Source organism: Dendrobium catenatum, unplaced genomic scaffold, assembly GCF_001605985.2.
Source record: "Dendrobium catenatum unplaced genomic scaffold, ASM160598v2 fragScaff_scaffold_71, whole genome shotgun sequence".
Lineage (NCBI taxonomy): Eukaryota > Viridiplantae > Streptophyta > Magnoliopsida > Asparagales > Orchidaceae > Dendrobium > Dendrobium catenatum.
Genome location: NW_021318533.1, coordinates 188,819 through 201,988, shown reverse-complemented (window position 1 = coordinate 201,988; position 13,170 = coordinate 188,819). Strand labels below are relative to the sequence as shown.

Below are 13,170 nucleotides of genomic sequence, written 5' to 3'. Positions count from 1 at the left end.
GATATCCTCATAATCACTGAATTAATTTGAGATTAATGCAATCCATAAAAATTTTATGGCATTTAATCTTAATATAAATTTAATAATCTTTAAGCTCATACTTATCCAATTTTAATTATGTTGTTGTAAGATAGAATATTCGTGATAATAGAGAGAGTTTAATATCTTAATTATGTATGAAAATTCATCATATATATAAACAAAAAAGATTATAGAGACCAAAATTTTTACGTAAAAATTTAAGAAAAGAAAAACACCAAAAGTCTAGCCCGATTGAAATGATATATTTCTCCATAATTATAAAAGATACTTATATAATATAATAAAAATAAACTATATAGAAGGGATTCCATATTGTAATATGAAATAGCCTTGTGGCGTAGTTGTCTTCATATGACTTTTTGCTATTTATTTCATTATATAAACAAAAAAGATTATAGAGACCAAAATTTTTACGTAAAAAATTAAGAAAAAAAAAACACCAAAAGTCTAGCCCGATTGAAATGATATATTTCTCCATAATTATAAAAGATACTTATATAATATAATAAACATAAACTATATAGAAGGGATTCCATATTGTAATATGAAATAGCCTTGTGGCGTAGGAGTTGTCTTCATATGATTTTTGCTATTTATTTCATTATTCTTCTTTAAGGAGGAGAGACCAAAGATTATAGGCTTCATTTGGGGCGGCTTTTTATTGCTTCTTGAAGCAGCTTTTTACTATAAAAATTAAACTTTAAGAAGCAATAAAAAAGCGGTCTCAAACAAAGCCTAAGACTTCAAACGACTTTCTTAGTGCTTCATAAATCAATTTTTTAGTATAATTTTTTTTTTATTTTTTGAACTATAAAACTGCTTTAAGAAGCAGTAAAAAAGTTGAACTAAATGAAGTCTAAGGTTTTGTTTGGGACGGCTTTCTTATTGTTTCTTAAAGCAGCAAGAAAGCAGTCCCAAACGGAGCCTAAGACTTTGGCTTAATTTGGGACAACTTTTTTTCTGCTTTTTGAAGCAGCTTTTTAGTACAAAATTAAAATCTTTTTGCTGAAAAGCTTCTTTAAAAAGCGGTAAGAAAGCCGTCCCAAACAAAGCCTTCATTTGGAACAGCTTTCTTATTGTTTTCTAAATCACATTTTTAGTATAAACATTTATAGTTCAAAAATTTTTGTATTAAAACTTTGATTTAGAAAGCTGTTATCCCAAATAAAGTCTAAGAACTCTCTAATAAATATTTCATTGTTGCTATATATATATATCACTTTTTTAGATGAAACAAAGCTATCTATTTCTATATCGACAGATTCAATCATGCTTTGTCTTTTTTTTTTTTTTTTGGGAACAAGGGTATCAGCCCGCAGCCACGTCAGCTTGTGACGCGCTTGACGATGTCCATTAATCCCTCGGCGAGTCTACCAGCAACCAACCCCACAAGTGCAGGACCCACAGTTCTTTTCTCTCCACTTAAGGAGTCGTGCCGTATGAGAGGGGATTCGAACTTGGGATGGAGAGTTCCCAACCAAACACGCCCACCAACCCACCTAAGCCCGGTGGGATATAATGCTTTGTCTTATAAGACTTATAGCATGCTTGATGTGAAAGTTTTTTCTAAGTGGCAGCAACAAACGATTTATATACTGTGTGCAGTTTCCAGATGTCGTTCTTCTGCATAAAGTTGCAATAAATAAGTAGGTTTAAAATTGCGTATTATCATTTAATTATCAAAGTCCATAATTAATGGTACTTAACACAAATATAGAATGTTCTGCTTATCATAAATTAATGGATATTATAATTGTATTAATATCAATATTGATCAATGTTGAGCATATATACCACATATAATTTTTTTTTCTTGAGCTAAGATTTAAGATCAAAATTCTCAAATTTCAGTAATTCTTAAAAATTTTGGTCCATGAAAAATTGAGCTATATTTTCTTTCCTAAGACCATCAGCAACCCAAATTATTCGCTAATCTCAGGGAGTGAACAACGCATTGTTCACCAATGCCAAAAAAATTGGCTTACGGGATTTGCGGAAGAAGCCTACAAAAGAGGAGAAAGACGGTTCCTTCTCAGTGACATGAAGAAGCGCACGAAAGAGAAGAAAGTAATAGAGTTTGATTGGAAATGAATTACCGCATTTTGAAGTTTTATTGTATTTTGGAGTGAAAAATGGGCTTTTCGGTTGAAGATGCCCTAAGTAATTTGATATTAAAGGGATTGTTTACACCAAAAAATTACATTTTTTAAAGATAGGGTTTGATTTGTAAGATACATTTATAAAAATCTTACCAAAATTTTAAACTTTTACGTGATTAGCACAAGGTCAATTACTGATTTTAAACTTGCATCAAAAGCAAAAAAAAATTCTTCGTATCGGGTCTACATAATCTCGAGCTCGAGATAAATATCTTAAAAATTAACGAGTATATCGCTTGAGTCAAAACCTACCGATAAATAGCTATGATGATTGAATTTTAAAATTGTAATATTAATTTTAATTTCCCATATGCATTATTTTTTTATAAAATATTAATTAAGCTTTACAATTTACTAACTCAATCAAATGAGTAATAGAAATTCAACTACCAAATCATAAGATTATAAGCATAGAGCTTTGTTTTTTTCTCTTCCTCCTTTTTGTCTAACCAATAAGAATAATCTGAAAAGCAAAAAGCAATAACAATGATCAATTGACAACAAAACAATGCCTTCCAAATTCTCCATTCCACTAAGAAGCCCATAATCTTTAACTTCCTTCACAAAATTCTCAAAGAATCCATGAAAAAAAAAAGCCAAAGTGGCATTCCTTGGTGAAAACTTAACCACAAAGCAATTCCTCACTCCCACACACATACCTCCCTCTTCAAAAGCCCTACTCTCTTCATCATATTTATCATATGTAAAGCATTTATATAAATATATTTTTATAATATTTTACAATTATTTAAAAGGGTTCGAAATGTTAAATATTAAAATATATATATATATATATATGTGAGTTACGTGTTCATTCAAAATTTTTATATTGACGCTTTATGTTTAACTGTTACGTCAATTGATGGTCTACTGAGAAAATTTTCTCCATATGCTATAAAGTTAACCAAACTATGTTATCATAGTAGAATATTGTGTGCTCAATTAAGACCTGACGGACTAATATTTATGAATCATTTAATCATTTTTATAGCAGTAGAAGCTTTACAATTATTTTTTAATAAATAAAATAAATGTTTTCTTTCTCAATCATTCATAGCAAGCACAATTTTTTATTTTGAGGACCGTCAAATAAGATCAAACTCCAACCTCGGAAGAGCTCATCAGAACCATCAAAGAGTTGGTTATCAAATAAAAATATAACTCGTTTTTTTTATAAAGAGAAATACATTATTGGCAAACTAAAAGTCAAACTAAAAATAATATTTCTATCATTTATCCTAAAAAATTTTCAATTCCCAAAATGGTATAATAAAGTTGGAATAATCTCAAAGGCCCCTTCTTTCCATCATTGTCCCAATTGAACTCAATAATTTAATTTGCCTTTACACTCCTCTATATAAACCCTCTCATCCACTTCACAACCTTAACAATTCACACATCAATGATAATCAACTTCCATTTCTACATACAATCTCACACGACTTAACCAAAAATGGAGTGCAAAAACCTCAAATCCTTCTCCTTCCCAAATTCCACTCCCTCCAAGCCCTTAACCTCCATCATCTCCATTTCCATCACCATCTTATTAGTCATATCCCTCCCTATCTTCTACATCTCTCTCCTCCATATTTCTCCCTCCAACCTCCTCAAAGACACCGCCTTTTGGTTCCTTCTCTCCAACTCCATCATCATCGTCATCGTCGCCACCGACTCCGACGCTTTCTTCTCCAATCATGACACGGGCACCGACACCGGCCGCAACATTTATGATGAGTTCATGCTTCACAACAAAGCAAGAAAGCAAAGCTTGATGGCTATAGTACCAATGGAGAAGCCTTTGGCTTTGCCATGCGAAGAGGAAGAGGAAAGAAGAAAGGAAGTGATTGTTGAGGAAGGTGTGAAGAGAGAAGAGGTGGTTTGCCTAGAGGAGAAGGAGCCATTGGGGGACTCTGTGAGGTCAGAGTTGAAGGAGCATTGTGACTATTGGAGTATGTCGGATGAGGAGCTTAATAGAAGAGTGGAGGAGTTTATTAGGTTTAATAGAGAGATTATGCTTCAAGAGGCGAGGAAGTAAGATTTGAGTTAGGAATTTTGTTTTTTTATCTACTTATTGTAGTCTGTTAAATAACTAATGTTGATAATAATAGTAATTAAGTTTAGTTTCTTCAAATATTTTCCTTAATTGTCAATTATTTTAACTTACTAAGAGTTTTTTTTTGGTCTATTTTTATTTTTAGTTAAAAAAATATTTTTTTAAGATTTTTTTTTAAAAATAAATGAGTCAATTTCGAAAATATTTTAAATAACTTTTAGATATTTTGAGACGTTTTCAAATTTTTATTTTAATTAAGGCTTCGTTTGGAACAGCTTTTTTTACTGCTTCTTAAAGTAGATTTTCAGTTAAGAAGCAGCAAGAAAGCCGTCCCAAACGAAGTCTAAAACCATTCTAGCCACTACTTGCTTCTAATGACTACTAACCACCATCCCCGGCTGTCCTCATCGATCGCCGTCATCATCTCATGAAAACATTCAATAAAAACAAAAATAATACTTGTTTTTTGCCCTTAAAACACTTAAGCTTTTGCGTAGTTAAGAAATCATATTGTATAAGACCCTAACTAATTCATATTTGACTTGGATTGCTTTTATTTTAGTTTATTTTCTTGTAAAACCTAAAATATTTATTGATTTTGTACCATACAAAATATTAGATAGTATGGGGACCATTTTTATATATTTGAATAAGATGATAAATGATTAAAATAAAATAACCTTTTAATTTAAAAAAATATCATGGACCAAATATTTGTGCATTTATTTACTTTTTATTTTTCCTTATGTGTTCTTTATTTTTAAATTTTGATAATCTATTTTTACATCCTAACATAAAAATATATTAAAATATTCTTATTTGTCACACAAGTCTATGATTGATCAAGACAAGTGTATGAATTGCTCTTTATGAAAAGCTATTTGGAGTATTAAGGAAAAGCTAATCATACTTTTCATTTTTTAAAACTTGTGGCTGCATCAAAACTTATTTTGAACTAAAGAGTCTTAGAATTTATGTTGAGATTAGTGCAGTATACAACACTGCACTAATTTCAGCATATATCTAAGACCTCTTTAGCTCATCCTGATAGATTATACTTTTGTCTCAAATTAATATAAAGATAGTGTGATAATTATTACAGTAAATAAAATAATAAAAATCATCTCAGCATCATCAAAAGACAATAAAATGAGAATATCATGTTCAAGAGACTATGCAATGTCAAGATATTTCTCATCACAATGGAATCCCTCAGGACTAAAAGTTTTAAGGCAAAAATGATTGGTAATAAACAGAACGCTAAGGTAATGATGAAATTGCCGCTTCTAATGATCTTACTAAAAATGATATTTTTAGGAAGTTTGCCTCTTTGTAATTAAAAAGGATTTATTTAGTGGTGTTAGGTCACATAAAATCGTCTTGATCTGCATGAATCTTGAGATATATATCGATTGAAAACTTTTAAAATTAAATTCGAGATCATCATAAGTGCAATCTCAACAAAGTTACACTCAAATTGAATGTCTCAACAAGATGAACTGAGTGATACCAAAATCAGTTTAATCCGAGACCAAATGGGTTCAAAGCGATGATTTGATACATATTTGAAAGCTTTAGAATATTAAGTGTATGATCAAATGATCTATAAGTATGGCTTACTTATATTTGAATCGAACGTCTCAACGAGAAGAATCCAACGAGACCAAAATTGCTTAATTTTGACACTATTAAGGCACTTAAATGCTTGACAAACATTCTATTATTAAGGGATCGTTAGAAGCTGGGATCTTGGGCATGAGATTCCAGAGACCTCTAAGACATAAATCCTGAAGCACAATCGTCGTCAATCCCTCGCCACCCGGCCACTGTCGTGCGACTTTCACCGGTCAACTGTCGTCGGACGTCCATCCAGTCATCGCTGTTGTTGTACCTTAGCCCAACCACTGTTGTTGGACTTCTCTCGACCATCGTTGTCGGACCTATGTCTGGCCTCCAACTACTGGTCTCTACCCGACCTTCATTGCCCGCCGACTACGTTCTTTCCTACCATCGCCGCCTACTGTCTTTCCTACCATTGTCTCCCGTACAATCCTTCAACCTCAGTCACCCAGATACAATTCTTCTAACCTTCGTCGCCCACCGACTATGATCTTTCGACCTCTATCGTCCTATTATGATCCTTCCGACCTTCGTCGGCCACCAATTACAATCCATCCAACCTTCATCGTCCATCATCTATGGTTCTTACGACCATTGTCACTCGATTACGGTCCTTCAGCCTCAATTGCCCAACTATGATTTTTTTGGCCCCCGTCGCCTGCCTACTATATCCCTCCAACCATCGTTGTGAAACCACAACCACACAACGATTCTTTTGACCACAATTTTGCCACCAACTAAACTCTTTCAGACCTTCGTCGCCCACTAACGATCCTCTAACCACTGTATCCTTATTACTATGGTCATTCAACATCAGTCTCCTGCGTATAATTATGATCCCTCCAATCATAGTCTCCCGCCGACTACGATCCCGCTGTCCAACGTTACACAATGGTCCCTCTAACCATAGTCGCTTGTCAACTATGGTACCTCTGACCACCATCGACTGACAGTCACCCCTACCTCTGTCGTTCGACTACGATCATTTTGACCTCTATCACTCGCTGACTAAGATCTTTGTAACCTACATCACCTGCCAATTTCAGTCCCTCTGACCTTCGTTGCTCAACAATGGTCCTTTTAACCTCAGTCGTTCGATTATGGTCCTTTCAACCTCTGTTGCACACCGACTACAATCTTTTTTACCTTTGTTGCCTTCTAGCTACTGTGCATACAACCTCTATTGCACGACAACAATCCCTTCGACCTTAATTGCTTGATTATAGTCTCTTTGACCTCCATCACCTGATTATGATCCCTCCAATTACAGTTGCCCGCCAATTACGTTCCCTCTGACTACCATCAGCTGAATATAATCCCCCTGACCTCCATCACCAGACAACAATCTATTGACTTTAGTCACCCGACTATTGTACCTACAACCTCAATTGCCTCACTTTAGTCTTCCTAACCAAACAAACTAACCAACGCTCTCTTGATAATATCTCTTATGTCATTGGATTCTTCCAATCTCAATCATGTAATTCACCTTATATGATAACTATCTGCTTCATTGAGTCAATGCCTTCCCCCGAGGAAGGGAATCATTTGTAATCAATGAAAAAAAATTGTGGACTAATGTTAACTAGGCAAGGCCCCCCGTTTTTTCTTTTTCATGGGTTTTCTATGTAAAAACATCTGGTGTCTTTTCTGATTGATGCACCATCTCTCTTATCAGTCTTTATGTTGGATATTTATTAAAAGCTAAGATGTTAAGCTTTTTTATCTCTGTATCGTCATGAATGTTCCAACATGCAACAAGTGGAATATATATACTCATTGAGGAGAGTATTTATGAGAAATTTCGGTGAATTTTAAGGATATACACTTAATAAAAAATTTTAAAAAATATATGATAAGCTAAGGCGCATATTCAATAATGCCATTTCTTTTAAAAAAAATTAGTATATAAAATGATAATATTTTATATAAAAATTTTAAGAAGAGAGCTGGTGACCTGAAAGATGTTCATTAAAAAAAAAGGCTCGTTGATTCTAGAGAAGTATTAATTTAAACATAAAAATAGTGAAAAATAATATATTTAAAATAAATAAGATAAATTTATTTATTTTTCTTTTTTATTAAAAATATTGAGCAAAAAAATTCACTATGACTCGTTTTAAATCTTTATTCTTTCAAAAAGAAGGAATTTTCAAACCATTAAAGTTATTGTCAACCATCATTATTTTGTTATTGATTAATATATTTTTTCATTTATCTAAACTCTTTCAAAAAAATTTCTCCTTCAAAAAATTTGTTGTATTAAAATTTTATTTAAAAGATTTAAGAAAGTTGTCCAAATGAAGACAATTTTCTTACTACATTTAAAGCAACTTTTTAATATAATTTTTTTAATTAAAATTTTTTATATTAAAAGCAATAAAATAGCTGTCCCCAACGAAGACTTAATTCGAACGAAATAATTTTCTCTTATTAAACAAAAAATTATGGCACAATTATTTAAAAAAAATTATAAAATGACAACTTTAAATAACATAATTTAAGATATATTGCTCCTCATTAAAAAGAAAACTAACAATGAATATAGCAGTGTAATAAAAATAGCAAAAATTAGTTGAAATTTTTATATTAAGATATTTTGACATAAAATATAATAAATTTTATTTTAATAATTTTGAATTGACATTTAAAATTAAAATAATTTAATATATCATATGTGATATTAACATTTACAATAAATTTAATTTTTTTTTGTAATTTCTTTAATTTATTTTCAGCAGTAAATTCTTATATAAATTTTGTAAAGAGGAAAGAAACTGCTAAATGCTAACGGTATATTTAATTTATAATATATTCTCCATAGCCAAAGGCAATGAAGCGTGGATATTGCTGCAATCACAAGAATCTGTACGGCCATATGAAAAATCTTCGGGGGTGCCGTTGCACCACAATGAGGCCGGAGTGGGTCCCTCGTGTGGGCCCATGGCAATATTCCCGCCGGCGATTCCTTTCTCTTTTCCTGCAATAATTTAATTAGTTAAAATAATTTAATTAGTGACTACAATAAATTTTGATGGCTTCTAATATGATCAAGCAATTTCAAGAGCAAACAACTCCATATAACTAAGATTTTATTTGGGACGGCTTTCTTATTGCTTCTTAAAACAATTTTCTTGTAAGAAATTAAAAAAAAAATCTATATCAAAAAGTTGCTTTAAGAATCAATAAAAAAGTCGTCCCAAACGAACCTTAAATTGTCTCTTCACATATGCTTTTTAATGATATTAAACATAAGTATATATAAATTTAAATTTCTATTAAAAAAATAAAATTTTTATTAATGTATATATGGTAATTATTAATTATTTTTCTTGAAAGAAATAAAATTTGAGCCTAATCATAAGTTTAATTATGCTTTCATATGCTGAAAACTCTCCAATCTACATATAAAATCTTGTTAACAATAAAATTAAGCTCTAATGAAACTATAATATAACATTTATACAATTTTACCTCAACGGCTATGGTCATATGGAAAAATTATTATGTGCAGTCACCAAAACGGCATCCAGAGACGAATGAGAGCACGTCATATCATTTTGTTTCGTACTGCTACTGTGTACCGATGTATTGGGTGACATGACGCGTTTTGATTCGTCTCTTAACCGTTCGGTGACCACACAAAATAATTTATCGGTGGCCCTTACATGAGTCTTTCAGCAAAGAATATCTAACTTCTTCCACAAAGAAATAAAGTAAACAAGCCATCAAGTGATGGTCTTAGTCTAACATCATTTCTCCCCTTTTTTTTAATAGAAAAATATTTAAGCTTTTGTTTGTTTTCTTAAAAAAATATTATTTTCCATAAATAATGCAATCTTAGGTTCTAAAGCACCCCTAATAAATAAATAATAATAATAACAATAAAATAACAAAGTTTGGAAGCATAGCACATGGGAGCTTAGACTTGCCATAATGGTGACAATCTTAGTAAGTCTTAAATTTTGTGTCAATTAAAATCAAATCATATCACTTTGTGTTAAATCATGAGTCAATTTTTTTATTTTTTGGCCTGAAAAGACAAAATTTAATTTAAATCAACTAAAATCTCTAAAATATATTTATATTTTATATTATTATTATTATTTTAAAATATTAGAATTATACATATCAAATTCAAATGAATTAATAAATAATAATAATAATAATAACATGGAGGAGAAATATAAATTATAAATATTTTATGTAATTTTATACTAAAAATATTGAATTCTAATATATTTTAAGTATAGTATATTGATATATTTTGAATTAGTTAGCTCATCAATAGACAAGATAAATCGGGACTCGCTCAAATTAAACTCGTCAGTTCATTGAGCTCGAGTCACGAGCTATTTATCATTTCAAGCCTGAGCTGACTCATAAAACGGCTTGACTCAATTACACCCCTATGCATAGGACACTGACCTCTATATTTGGATGGTTCCCTAATCAAGATAATCGGACGATTATGATCTATATCCTATTTGATAGGCAATAAATGATTGATCGAAAATAATGATTATCTATAACCAGAGATGAAATAATGATTTATATTTATAAAATGATTAGGGTTATTAAAGTTTCAAGACATTGATTAAAAATTAAGATTTTTTATTATTATTGAGGCTGTTATAAACCTCATTCAAATTTGTTCCTGATTATCATCTTAATTGCAAATGATGAAATTAAATATCTCAATCATTTAATATATTTTGAATAGTAGGATATTTTTTATAATGACTGTTCTTTTCATAAAATTTGAGGATTAGCAATTTATTATATACTTTAATAATGAGAAAAAGGATTCATGTAGTTAACTCCACATAGTATATATTAATGTTGATAAATGATGAACTTAATATCATGTATTTTTATAAAAAAAAAATTATAAATTATAAATCATAATATTCTAAAATATTCTATTTAAGGCTTTATTTGAGAAAGCTTTTTTAATGTTTTTAGCTTTATATAAATCATTTATAAATTTGAGTTGATAAAAATATGAGCTTTATCTAACAAGTTTAGAATTTTAATATTTTCACATTAGTATATCTAAATTCTAATACTTAGCATTATCTAATTAAGGTGATAATGATCAAAATGATAATCTCACTATTTAAGAATGACCAAATTGTCATAAATTATTTAATTTTTTATTTTAGTTACTTCATTTTTTAAATAGGGACCTAAATAAATTCATGAAATGATTAATTTGATCTATATTTAAAGAGTCAAATAATCAAATTGATACATTTATATAGTCGGAAATTATTTTGATACTTTGAAAAATTAGGGGACTATTTATAAATAACATTATTAATATGATATTAGCGTCTATATAGATGTGACAAACATCAATAATTATGGTTGTAATGATCGATTAGGGGTATTTAATAATATTTACAATATAAAGTAGAGCTATGTAAGTCATCTAAGCCTAACGTGAAAAGTATTATCTTATTCTATATGAATAACATTAAAAATATTATTTTGAATATATTAAAGCTTAACCTGTGGAAAATGAGCTAATAGTTAAAACTTTGTTAGTAATGATGACAATTATTAAATTTCATTAAGCAAATTTTTTAAGTGAGCTAAACAGAACTGCTTACTAAGATTTTGTTTGGACAACGTTATAATTATTTTCTAAAGCAGTTTTTTAATAAAAATATTCAGTTAAAAAATTTTTATACTAAAAGTTATTTTAAGAATCAGTAAGAAAGCAGTCCCAAACGAAGCCTAAGTATGAGCTCTCAACGTGGCGTGCATGATCGCTTGGGCCTCCAAAAGGAGAAATTATTACGTGCAGAGCCTTGATGGTGAGAATAGTCCGAATTTGCTGCATATTTACTGAATATTTGCCGTGTATTTGCAAATACTCAGTAAATACTCGACAAATATTCAATTGTGACTTGTGAGTATTACTGAGCAATTTGTAAGTATTCGTTGTGTATTTTGTGTGTATTTATTTAACATTTGCTTATTTACAGTGTATTTTCTAAGTATTTATAAATACCAGTAAATTCAACAATCTAGACGATTCTCTTTGTCCGTACTTCACACAGAATAATTTCTCCTCAAAAAACTCCTCTTATCATATTCAAGATAAACAAATTACACATACAGTGTAACTTTTACTTGACCGCTTGGGTCTCCAAGAGCTCCTCTTATTAGATACCCAAATTAGGCCCAAAAAACTGAATTTTGCTTGATCGTTTGGGCCTCCAAGAGCTCCTCAAATTTGATGCCCAAATTAGGACAAAAAAAAACTGTAATTTTTGGCCCAGGTCCATCTAAAGAACAATTTTAAGCTTGTTTGCAGCATGAGAGATTTTTATACCAAAAGACATTTTTAACTTGTAACAATATTTTTAATACTGTTCCTAATAATTTTTTAAAGATGTAAATTTTTTTTAATAAATTTACAAATTGGAAAAGATGATTTTTACATATGTATGATCACTCGAACAATAAGATAAAAATAAAAAAAGGAGTGTGTTTAATTTTAAAATTCTAATATTTTTTTATTACGAGCTCCTAATATTTTCTAGGCATAGAATTAGATTAATAGATTTTTTTATTATGACATATGCATGATTAAAAAATAAGTTAGAAATGAGATGAATAAAAAGTATGTATTTTATATATATATATATATATATATATAATTTAGGGAGTGAAAAAATCATGGAAAATAGTTATATTAGAGTGAGTTAGATATTTCATAGGATATAATTTTTTAAAGCATTAATATACTGAAACATTCATAAAATAAGTGAGATATTTACTATGGTGGTATTATGAGGAGTTATGTAATTCCATATTTATATTTGAGTATAGACGTAAAAGTTTGGCGAGAATGTGTGGATGATCACTTAGATATTGTTCGAACAGTTTTCTTACTGCTTCTTAGACAGTTTTTTAGTACAAAATTTTTGAGAGAAGTGAAAAATTAATTCTTAGAAGTTGCCTCAAACAGAGCCTTAGTCATTCTCTTTATTTATTTATTTATTTTGCCTTAGCCATTCTCATGATAGAGAGAGAGAGAGATTAGGTGACGTGAGAAATATTATTCGGTTTAATTCAAAATAGTTTCAAGAATATTTAAAATGATTGAAGCATAGGGTACATAAAGATGTTGCATTCTCTCTATAGTGTTGCTTGTTCAAACATCAATAATAAATTACCACAGGTTAAGATGCACGAGACTCATTTTCTCAATATTAATTTAATTATATGATTGTTGCATCCTAGAATATTCGTGGCGGTAGAGAAGTATATAGTTTAACGTCT

At 30.0% G+C, this 13,170-nt stretch overlaps 1 protein-coding gene across 1 annotated transcript; it reads left to right on the top strand.

Moving 5' to 3' along the window:
• Positions 1–3,604: 3,604 nt before the first annotated feature.
• Positions 3,605–4,332, top strand: LOC110097299. The gene has a single exon (XM_020823588.2). It carries the CDS (start codon positions 3,655–3,657, stop codon positions 4,234–4,236), a length of 582 nt encoding a protein of 193 aa, XP_020679247.1. The 5' UTR covers positions 3,605–3,654; the 3' UTR covers positions 4,237–4,332.
• The last annotated feature ends 8,838 nt before the right edge of the window (positions 4,333–13,170 follow it).

Coding starts and splice junctions, on each gene's coding strand:
- LOC110097299 (XM_020823588.2), top strand. CDS start 3,655: ATGGAGTGCAAAAACCTCAAATCCTTCTCCTTCCCAAATTCCACTCCC.